Raw genomic sequence first — 12,041 nt, 5'->3', positions numbered from 1 at the left:
TAGAATGAAAACCGTATATTATGTAGATTAATACTTCTTAGTCGTTATATGCTATATGGGAATAAGCCACGGCTGAAACAAAGATAAAGAGAAAAAAGTGTGCAAGTTCTGTCTCAGAATTAAACCACCTATGAATGCAAGGTGTCATAATGTTTCTCTGGTCACGTTTGGGCTGTGATGACACACCTAGACAATTTTTTTATTGCATACACAAATCACTACCAGCTATTAAAATTCATGTGATGTTTTGTCCATAAATATACTGCTTTCGGGCAATCTATAGTACGCCATTTCATTTGTGATTACTCCTTTGACTTTCTGAACAAAAAAGAAATAGTGAATTCTTCATGCTTCGGTCGATGGGGTCCATCATCACAGCGAAAAGGATGTGCTCACGATATGCTTATATGGAAAGACAGGAGGGGTCGCTTGGAGCTGTCCAGTTCTGAAATTAAAGGCATCTCACACCAAATCAGCTCCATAAAGAGTCACGCGTCAGAAGGTATGAATCAGTCCTCGAATTTGTTTATTATTAGAGTACTCGAACGCGAGTTCATCACCCAACAACCCCCACTACCCAAACAAACACATACGCAAACACACCCGCACACGCACGCACACAACTTCAAGTTCAAGTGATGAGCTCAATAATTTCTACATCCTGGGGATTTCAGCATACTGAGCAGTCTCCTTATAAACACGTGTTACTCAAATTTGCAACGCCAGTCCCATATGTGTACCCAAACCAATAATCCACCAGCATGGAGTGATTGCATCTTACTGGTGAGAAAGCCCTTTTGTATGGTTATCAGGATCGGGGCGAGGACTACCATGCCATCCTCCTGCTCAAAATTGACATCGAAACCAAAAAGTTTGCCTGCACCAACCTGTCACTCCATTCATTTGCCGCGTATTTCCGCTCACAGAAGTGGCGTTAGGGGTTTTTATGACTCCACTCCGTCGGAATCGCAAAGAAAAGTCATTCCGGAGTTTGCTTCTCTGACCGCGGTTGGCACGATTCGCAGGTTAATGTCAGAAACCAGTAAGCACTGGCGAAATTGTCAGCGGGTTCTCTTATATTACATTACTGGAACGGATCTCTTATGTGAAAGGTAAGCACTACAATTTTGATAAAGTAGTTCGATTATGTCAACGTCTTTGTTAGATAGTAGAGGTAGAAAACTACTAGCCTATACTCGTGGCAAAGGGATATTGAAACGATAAAATTTAAGCGCATACGAAAGGAACGGTAAATGAGAGGTGGGGGGGCTGCTTTACTAATTTAATGTGGTGCGCTGTTGTAGTTCAAATGTAGCCTATTTTTGCTCATCGTGCTTTGTAGTTTCACGGCATATATGTTTAATTCATATCAGTTGGCTCAGTTGTAGCTAAATATTTGGCCAGCTGTATGTTCATATTTTCTTTCTGAATCTGTAAACCGCAATAGTGTACGTTGTATGGCTGCTACACTATTGACCTCTATAGCTACATTCTGTATCTGAATGGTTTGTTCAAGTAAATCAAGCTAGTTTGCATTATGCATAACTTGCTAAGATAGGCCTAAACATTTTGCTGCAATGATTCCACATTACTTTGGATAGACAGATTAGCTTGTAGGCAGTTAGTGTGTGATAGTACGGCGACGGTTTTCTATAGCCTAATCAAGTTCCTGTGTAGTCTAAATGCATATACGCATTTCCCTTCACTGAAGACTCCAAAGTTTGGTCTTTCAAAAAGCAGTAAATTTATAAATACTTTTGTTGTTGTTACTGTTGTTGTTGCTGCTGCTGCTGTTAGGGTTAGGGTTGTTCAACTTTTAATACGTCGGACGTGTAGCGTGATGTTTGCTTTATATAGCCTACTGCCGTGAAAACTGTTCCATCTCTGTGGAAACTTTGGTAAATATAAATGTAAGGGTATCCTACCCAACAGCTGCCTTGAAATATCGTTAAGTTGAATTGTAACCGACAAATGAGTGCTGGCTTCCCAAAAGTATAGGCTGACGTAGGCACGCAGTCTACAAGTAATATTAAAAGATAATCGTCGCTAAATTATAGCGCTTTGTATAGAAAATGAACTCAACAATTTTAACCACTTATCCTGTAGTTTCTACCGCACAATAATGTATACAGAGCATTTTTTGTCCATTAATCAATCGCAAATTACACGTCATGCATGATGAATGCCTCCTATAACTTAACTGAACGAAATGTATCCCATAGGGTGGTTGCTTTGAATGAAATCGCATTCTAACTTCTTTTTTTAATTTTTCATCTTTATCTTTAATTGTTTCTAAACTACGAGAATCTTATGTTTCCTTACAATAACATTTCGAACAATAATTATGTATGGCCTTAGCCGAGCTAAAAATGTAATGAATGCATGCACAATTATCTTGTTTTAATAGTTATCCTAGCGTTAATTGGGCTACTTTAAACGATATCAAACGACCAAACACTGCACCTAAACCAACGAGAGCCAACTTGATTGGTCCTGAAGTAATTTTAACATACCAGAAAGTTATACGCACATTGTCATTCAGTGGGGTTTTATGTTGATGTTGAGCATTTCAAAAATGTTCCCGTGGGAAGCTATTTAAGTACTCTCTTCTGACCGTTCACATCTAGAATGGAATAAATTCAAGTGCTGCGCATCAAATAAAGAGCCTGTCATTTAGCTAAAATACACATCACGTTATCATGCATATTGGAAAATTAGTTCTCTTTACTTATATCATCGTAATCAAGTAGTCATTTAACTGAGGCAATTGTGAGGGATTGGACGCCAAGCAGTATTTGGCCAATGTTGAATATCCGATCTTTGTCCGGAACATTCGTTTCTTGGAACGCGGTGGACCTCGCCCAAAGACAAGCGCTCCTGGGTTTGACTTTTATGCGCACCGGTGGCATATAGAGTGGGCCTTAGTTGAAAGAACAACTTCTGTCCAGTGTCAGTACTTATCAAGTATTCGTAAATGAGCATGTAACCAAATTAAATGACATCTACATACTGAAATTACAACAGTAATGTATAATTAAATGCAATGAATGTTGTAGGCTACCAGTTGTAGCCTATACCGAATAGGTAAATTAATCCGTGCCACGACATGCATGAAATGAGCTCCTGTGCTGTGCTCACGCGTCTGGAGGCAATTTAACAGTTTAATACTTACAAAGCTTTTACTGCACTTGTATTGTTATTACTATAAGGATTTCATAAAGATGTTAAGGACAATTCACAGTGATTCACCCGGTTGTTAGCAAACATTACAAGTGCAGTGTCGCAGTAGCCAATTTTGAAATAGATTATGTAATATTATTGATAACTTCTATGTAGCTATGTAAAATGTATACTTAAATCTGCATTCACAATGCTGACAAGTAATCATAATTTACACTGTTGTTGGCTACCTTTAGGACCCAGCGGATTGCACAAGTATTGCACCCGAAGAGGGCTTGCAATCGTTATATTAGCTCGCATTTGAAGAAGATTGTTTATCTACCAGTAATGTTAGGTGGTGGAAATCGGAAGCTTCCGTCCTTTCCATATTGTTACATTTGTCCTCCAAGTGTCCCAAAGAAAAATAAGCAGATCAATGTGATCGGAGATGATGCACTTGTTACCTGAGAACTAGGCGAATCTTTGGGCGATGTTTATCACATCAAATGGACTCTCCGAGTGCTCTGTATGCTAAATCTTCTTTGCCGAGCACTCAGTGGAGTGAGTCCTGAGAACAGGAGAGGATTTTTTCGCCACCGAAGCGAACTGAAGTGAGTTATGTCCTCTTTCCAATATCAGATATGCGTTCGTAAAGACAATTCGCGGAGACTGTGATATATTCGCTTCCCGGGGTTAAATATCCACCTTCAGAGAGTGACACAAGGAGGTTAACTCGAAAAGAAAAACGCAAGCACGATAAAGCTCGAGATAAAGTTTATTGAGAACCCTTTGGGAAAGAGAAATGACCAATGCTGATAACTGCACTCCGGATAAAAAGTGGTGAGTGTTTCATCTAACAACGTGTGAGGTTGTCAGTGTGAATCCCTTTACTGTAAGTCTGAGTCTCTGACCATTGATTACTTCGAAGTCCTTTCTCGATTTCTGCTTCAACCGCTTTTGCAAGCTAAGGAAATGTGTCACGGTTCTTCAGTGAAGATTGACGCGGGTCGAAAAGCTCCATAAATCTCTCTTTAGTCAGCTCATTTACACTCTGGCACCATCAACTTTTTTCGTGACTCCATCCCCCGAGCTTATCAAATTTAGATTAGCACGCATATCTTAGAGCATCCAGAGCTGCTGAACTTGTTGAACACTCAGTAAGACCGACTCTTCGCACTGTGGAAGTGTAAGTATTTCGTGAAATGCTAAATGTTTTACAAATATGAATACGCCTGAATTCATTTGGACAAAAGGGAAATAGAGAAAAATACGAAAATCTGTTAATAAATAGATGATGAATAGTACATTTATTTTTATTATTATTATTATTATTATTATTATTATTATTACAACCAGTAGTAGCCGATTGTTAATAAATTAATCATAATAATAATTACTACTACCACCACCATCATCGTCGTTGTCATCATCATCATGATTTTCTACAGGTCTCAGATCACATTTGGTGAAATTACCTTTATATCCCTGAATATAAGTTTGTTAGACAACTCCTACCCATTCTCTTCCTCTGGCTATGAGTGAGGGCGGGAAGGAGACCAGAGAGACCGAAGATTATTTGGAATGATCATAACATCTTCTTGTTTCAAAAGACCAGTTATGATAATTTGTTAGAAATTAATCATCCGCTTTGTTGAAGGGTGTTTTGCAGGCACATATTTGTCAGGGGTACAAATAGTTCCAGAAATTATATCGCCCTCTGGTGGGGGTATTAAAATCTTTATGCTATGCTACCTCCTTAATACGCTCATCAAAACTGCTTTTCCGCCGATCTTTGAAGACTGGGAGAATGTATTACAAGCCGCGTATTGACAACAAGGTAAATGTGCTATGAATGAGTGATGCTATTAGGCGCGTGCATGCTTACATACGCACTGACACTTTTTTTTTCCTGTGTGGCAATCCAAGAGTGTTGGTAAGATCTTGTCCGACGTGCAGAACTAAAACTGTAACATAATATTGCAGTTCATTTCCCGCACTGTCATATGCTTATGTAGCCATCCCATGTCGCGTATTAAAGAACGATATTAAGCCCTTTAATATATTCAGATATATTTATATTAATAATAGATGACAAAGAAAAATCGACTTGTTGCTCCCAATGAATGCATGCTTAAAATGAATTTGGAATGTAGACTCTTAGGTAACTTAAGAGTAGTGCAGGAGTTTAATGGTAAAATGTTCTTCATTTACTGCAATGAAGCCAACCAGAAAGCCAACTTTTTTGACAGAATAACAGACGTTTTAGTACTGATCATTTTTTCAAAATTTTTATTTTAATGGAGGTTTAATTGCATGTCCATCAATAGCATGTAAGGCCTATTTTAAATAATTTTACTCTGTTTAATGGTTGGCTAAAATTTATGAAATTGGCTGATTCTTAATTTCGGGGATGTATGCTTGACAGCTACGAATAGGTGTAATGTTATTTGAACTGAGTATTTTATCAGAAAATTCATTTTGTCAGGTTACTATTGCAAGAATTCCATATATACACATAACAGGGCACCTGTATAATTAGGCACACTGCAGCTATAGTCCAAAACCTAATTCTAATCTTGCTCGTTTACAGCCCATAACTGATTATATGTAAATATATTTATTTAATTTTAAAGTACAAATAAATAGATTAATTTGGAATTCTCTTTTCTCGGAATGTTGAAGACTGTTTTCACAAGGAATCTAGATGTTTATAAGATCCAGTGCATATTGGCAGTTTTTGTTGTTATACTGTTTGACCTGCTACTTCCATGTGCGAATTCCCCATTTAAATTGTTTTCATCATAACAACATGGTGGGTGCTAAAGTTAGTTTTAAAAATGTATTCCTTCTCATTCGCTTAGAGGTTTGCTGTGCATGCCTGTTTGCTGACCCCAACTAAAAAGCAATCTGAGCAGCATGGAATGTTGCAACAGAAGCTCTGCAATGAGGTAGTCTTGCAGGAAAAGTGATTTTAATAATATGTCTGGCACTCCTGTATGGTGAGAACATATCTGTACAAAGCAGGGCCAGTTCAGAGAGAACATAGCTCCCTTCCCCCGCGTATATGCTTTGTCATTATTTGTATCATTTTCTAGCTTAGCCGCTTCGGTGCTTATATGGACGGAGGGAGGGGGAGAGAAAGTGAGTGACAGAGACAGAGGCTGCATTGTGGTTCTGTGCCTGCACAGCTCTGCAAAGCGAAAGAGTGAGAGAATGAAGGGAGCACGGGGGAAAAAATGAAGTCAGAGGTAGAAAGTACTTTGTGACATCACATAAAAGAGAGCGGAGAGAATCCATGAAATCTTGAGAGATGGTAATAACGTAAATTGATTATGCACTCTTTTCTGAAGCTACTTGAGTGGCAGTTGCAGCCAGGCGTGTTAGTATGCTGTGTTTGGAGCAGCCTGCCACGCTTGAGCGGCCCAGGGGTCGGAATGCAAGTGGGCGCTAGGGAGCGTTTCGCCGTCTTTAAAAACAGAAAGAAATCTGGCACAGCGCTGCTTTCTCCCAGGCCACAGAGCATCATGAATCATTAATGTCTTTGGACACGAACTGGGGCCTCTCATTTCTCATTGGTGGACAGCTAGCCTGAAAACACACCCCCCACATGTCCAGGTCGTGCCATGGAGCAGCAAGCACGGTGCATGACAAGAGCTGGCTAGTCCTCTGGCATAAAGTATCAGAAGTGAGAATCAGTCCGGTGTTTGTTTTGCATTGAACAATGAATGACCTTGCTCCAGCTTAATGGGAAGCAATCGTTATGCGCTTTAAATCAGAAATGGCTGTACTCAAAAGCATAGAAAGCAGGCATTGTGAATATTATCTGGCATCAGTTTTACAGGTGTCTCTAGGTATCTATGATCTATAGTTTGTGTTCTTTCTCATTCCCCTCGTTACATACAGTTAGCAGGAACACTGGGGGATGAAGTGCTTGGTCCATAAGCGTGTCATTTAAAATGCATCACCGGGCCGGTCCTTTTTTGTGCAGTCACAAAGGAACCCCACGAAGGAACTGCTGAATAATGAGAGAAACGGCTTATCTAAATCATAGTCAGTGATAACGGCCCTGCGCCTGTGATCTCTAATACACTCCAGCGGTTGTCTGCCCGTGTAATCTGTGTCAGCTCATTCTGCTTATCTCCCCCACACCAAACGGGCCATCCCGGATCAGTTCCTGGCACCCTGACATTTTAATACATTAATATTATGTCTGTGAAGTCATGGTGAGCTGTTAATCAGATCTAGTTACACGCCCCAGAACACTGTGTGTAATTCTGCTGCAGTTCTTACCTCTGGCGTCTCCTCTGCGGACACTCCTGAATTTATAAAAGCAGGTCAATGTTCTCCCATCACTGTCTTCTTTTATTTATTGCTTTTTTTGTCAGCTTTGGCCTATAGGTCTAGATAATTATGGTGGGTGAAGAATGGACAGAACAACATTTTTAGATACATAATTTTAATTGTTCCTTTTCTAGCATGTTTGCAAGCCTCGCGCAGTTTAAGTATGTCCGTAACAAGGAATCTGAAGGAGAAGATGAATGACACATCCCAAAAGATATTTGGAGTCTAAACGCATTCTCCAGCCCCTTAGACCCAAGATGTCTGGAGTTAGAAGGAATTTCATTAAGTCTTATAAAATATGCAGCACACACCGTATATATGTTGCCTATAAATAGCAGCGACGTGCCAGTCTTCCCTAGACTTCACTACTATCAGAGTACCAAGAAATACTAGTTTATTTCTACAGGGATTTCACCTTCAAGAGGTTTGGATTATTATTATTTGCAATATGACTAACAGCCAGATACAGGCAATATTTCATTTTGTGTCTTTATTAGTAAAATCATGTCCTCTTGTGGGCTTAAGGAAATTAATCCAAAAACAGTTTCCCTTCAAACAGATTAAAACACCATCAATAGATAGTAGCTTGTGATTGCCTTTCATATTCCGGGGGGGAGTGCTGTAGGCTAATGCTAAGCAACATATTGCCACAGTGGGGTAGTTGACATCCAAGGCTAAATCCTTGTTAGCATTTTGGAAGGCTGTGTGTTTGAGGTCCAGAGAAAGGACTTTTATGTTTTTTCAAATGTAATTCATGACAGCACAAGCATAAATTCAGGGGTTTTTTTTGCCATTGCATAATGATATATTGTCATGGTTTTTGTTACACTGATTGATATAGCAGTTAATTGGGGGGCGACATAGCTCAGGAGGTAAGACCGATTGTCCGGCAGTCGGAGGGTTGCCGGTTCAAACCCCGCCCTGGGTGTGTCGAAGTGTCCTTGAGCAAGACACCTAACCCCTAAACTGCTCTGGTGAATGAGAGGCATCAATTGTAAAGCGATTTGGATAAAAGCGCTATATAAATGCAGTCCATTTACCATTAATTCACTCTCATCTAAAAGAATTGATGAAATTAATTGATGTTTGATTGCTACAACATGAAATATGTCAATGTAAACTATTTTGACTCAGAAACACGCTTTCTAAATGACATGTTAGACTTTGACAAAGAGTGAGCTATGATGAACAAGATCAGGTCAAAACCTAGTATATGGCTGAACCTAACACACTTCATCCGGCTGACCAATGGTGTAACTTCATAACTCGGCCGACCAATGGTGTAACTGCATCACTCAGTCACTCAGTCACAGACATCCGCGTTTGTAGCTAGCCCCACTGTTGCGTTCCAGCCAAAAATCTTAAGCCCAAAGAAAGCTACCAACTCTGTACGTATTTAAGGGGTTATCTGGCAAGTTAGCATGATAACAAGACATCTATTGCCTAATGTTTGAAGTCAGACATCTGCTATGTACCTTTACATCAAACTATTTACATGAGTCCAGGCTGACTACAGCTGACAGTTACAATTCAAAAGTGGTAATTAATAGTCAAAGCCTACCTTTACAGCCCACATTTCCCTCAAAGTGGAGTGAAACCCCAAACCTTATATTACCAATTAGAAAATGGCTGATTTCTGACAAGAGATATGCATGGCACATGACCAGGCTGACAAAGAAAGGCTGGCTGTGAATACTAGTATCACAGTAACTGCACAGAGGCTGTAATGCATTCTGCTACTGACATTGTAAAGCTACTGTACTATGGCTAAAGGACCATATATACAGCTAATAGGTGTAACTGACAGCACCGCAAGCCAGGATTCCTCCCATGCAAAGTTTATTTGCCTGAAAAACAGGCTGCAAGTTTTCCTTTCCTTTATTTCCTTATTTTCATGCAATGTCCTCAATTTTCCCTCAAGCGATATGTGGCCGCACACCACTGATGAAAGCCAAAGCTGATTATTTTCTCAAGGTATCGATTAAAAATATATGCATATTGCTCTTTAACAACAACCTGCCACAAGGGAAGGAAGAAAAGTGTCCATGACTACTGCTCTGTTGGTTACCCTACTGTAAGCTAAACAGTATTCATGCATTTCAAAGGGTCTAGCTATTACATAAAACTCAGAGCTACAGCTGTTGCATGTGGGCTCTAGACCTGGAGCAAGGGAGTCCTGTTTCAAAAGTTCATATTGCATGGGCAAGGAATGTTTAAATATTCAATTGGTTTCAGTTTCAGTTAATTAATTTAAAATATTTACGTTCAGTTGGCCATAACTCAGCCAGTCATAGATGTTTAATAATTATACTATATAATGGAGCGGGACGGTATGCAATGAGATTTCAAGGATGAGCTGAGCGAAGTATAAGTATAATTTTGTGTCGTGTAGTATTACGTATGGTAATACAGTATAGTGTAACATACAGGGTACAGGGTAGCTCCTTGTTTTGTGGAATTATGCCTACTTGGTTGCTTCTGGAAATCATCCCTTTCCTCACTTGCTGCCTCTTCCTCCTCCTCCTCCTCCTCCTCCTTACAGTGCGTGGCCGATGGGTGAGTGATGATCCACGGGAAGCGAACCTGAGACAGCAGGAGCTCATTGCTCAGGCAAAGGGGGGCCATTTATCAGTGTGACTGAGACAGCTTCTCGAGACCACCCTCCCCCCCACCCCCCCACCCCCAACATCTACCACCCGTGCCAGGACTGTCAGCCGCCACCCGCCGAGACGACACGCCGACCTAGACGCCGGCGGAGACGAGAGCCAGCCCAAATAAAACCCGGAAAAGCCAGACGCCCCCCGAACCAGCGGTACGCCACGCTGGGCATGCTGACTTCCTCCCAGAGTCCTCAGTTCAGCAGAGAGTGGATTATGGTGCAATAAACGTCAGCTCCGCTTGCGGTTTTTCAGAGAAGTCGATCAGAGACGTCGTTTGAGCAGGGACAGGAAGGGGGAAGGGGGCAGCCATGCGCTGGCTGGCACTGCTGACGCTGCAGGCCGCGTGGGCCGGCCTGTGCCAGGCCATGCAGCACTACCCCTCCGTCTGGGGCCACTACGACGTCTGCAAGTCGCAGGTCTACACCGACGAGGGCCTGACCTGGGATTACATGGCCTGCCAGCCCGAGGCCACCGATATGACCAAATATTTGAGAGTGACACTCGACCCCCCCAACATCACCTGTGGTGACCCACCGGAGACGTACTGTGCTTTGGTGAGTTTAAGCCATTCGCCCTGCCTCCATGTTACTGTATGATTTTAAAAAAATCTCTTTTTATACAAAGGGTTAGGTTTTTATATCAGGAATAGTCTATGAGAGTGGTGTCTTGTAATTACATCACGCACACATCCTTTTACAGTATGTGTGTACATAATCACACAAACAAAAATAAATGCAGTAAATGATTACTCTTTATGCTTGAGGAACCGTAAAATTAAAGTAATGGGTCAGATTTAAAGTGCATTTAAGCAATGAATAGTTTAAGTAAGTGGGGAGGATTTGTGTTTAATCTGTTCCCAAGAGAGAAGGCTTGTGCTCAGTTGAAATATTGTAAACATACTGGAATATATAAATAGCCAGCTTGTTAAGTATGTGATAAGTCAAGCATCAATGGTTCTTTTGGCATTTTCTAGAAATTACATGAGATTTTCTGGGAAACCAGTAAACATTAGAATATGATTCCCAGAGTCTGTGAGTTGTGGGAAGCACGGTATCAAGCAATTAGAAAGTCAAAAGGCCATTATGTCTAACTAAACATTCTTACTGGTTCTTTTTTATACAACCACTCCAGGTTCCTTTTTTAAATAGAAAAGGTTCATCTTGATCAAGTTTCTGCACACAAACATTGGCACATCTTCAGTAAAACACGCAATCCTTGGAGTGATCATATAAATAAAAGGCTCATCCAGATGTCCAAGCTCTTTAGATAATAGAAGATTCAAAAACCGAAGACACTGAGAAAGTACATTCCCAGAGTCTGTGAGTTGTGGGAAGCACGGTATCAAGCAATTAGAAAGTCAAAAGGCCATTATGTCTAACTAAACATTCTTACTGGTTCTTTTTTATACAACCACTCCAGGTTCCTTTTTTAAATAGAAAAGGTTCATCTTGATCAAGTTTCTGCACACAAACATTGGCACATCTTCAGTAAAACACGCAATCCTTGGAGTGATCATATAAATAAAAGGCTCATCCAGATGTCCAAGCTCTTTAGATAATAGAAGATTCAAAAACCGAAGACACTGAGAAAGTACATGCACAGAGAGTTTTGTCGTTGCAGGGAGGGGAGTCAAATGAGGAGGAAATATCAAACTGAAAACTGTTTTCTGTGGGCTATGATCAGTGAATTATTCTACTTGTACAGTGAAGTTCGTAAGTATTTGGACAGTGACTCATTTGAATATATTGAACATGAGGTTAGTGCAGACTGTCAGATTTAATTTGAGGGTATTTACATCCATATTAGGTGATATGTATAGGAATTACAGCCCTATTTATACATAGGAAATACCCTCAAACTAAAGCTCACAGTCTGAACCTC

General features: G+C 40.5%; 1 protein-coding gene across 6 annotated transcripts in view; it reads left to right on the top strand.

The window, feature by feature from the left end:
* The first annotated feature begins 735 nt into the window (after nt 1-735).
* LOC118229274 (netrin-G1) overlaps nt 736-12,041 on the top strand; it is an 87,644-nt gene continuing 76,338 nt past the window's right edge. For 2 of the 6 annotated variants that reach the window (XM_035421119.1, XM_035421114.1), the window contains exons 1-2: nt 3,442-3,999; nt 10,043-10,714. In XM_035421119.1, coding sequence (XP_035277010.1) covers nt 10,469-10,714 — 246 coding nt within the window. In that variant the 5' untranslated portion in view covers nt 3,442-3,999; nt 10,043-10,468. Of the gene's footprint in view, nt 1,113-3,441; nt 4,000-4,027; nt 4,346-4,980; nt 4,997-10,042; nt 10,715-12,041 lie in introns of those variants that run through there. The other 4 variants (XM_035421115.1, XM_035421116.1, XM_035421117.1 and 1 more) reach the window with 4 other exon arrangements.

Source organism: Anguilla anguilla, chromosome 6 (assembly GCF_013347855.1).
Source record: "Anguilla anguilla isolate fAngAng1 chromosome 6, fAngAng1.pri, whole genome shotgun sequence".
In the NCBI taxonomy this organism is placed as follows: domain Eukaryota; kingdom Metazoa; phylum Chordata; class Actinopteri; order Anguilliformes; family Anguillidae; genus Anguilla; species Anguilla anguilla.
This window is presented reverse-complemented; position numbering and strand designations above follow the sequence as displayed.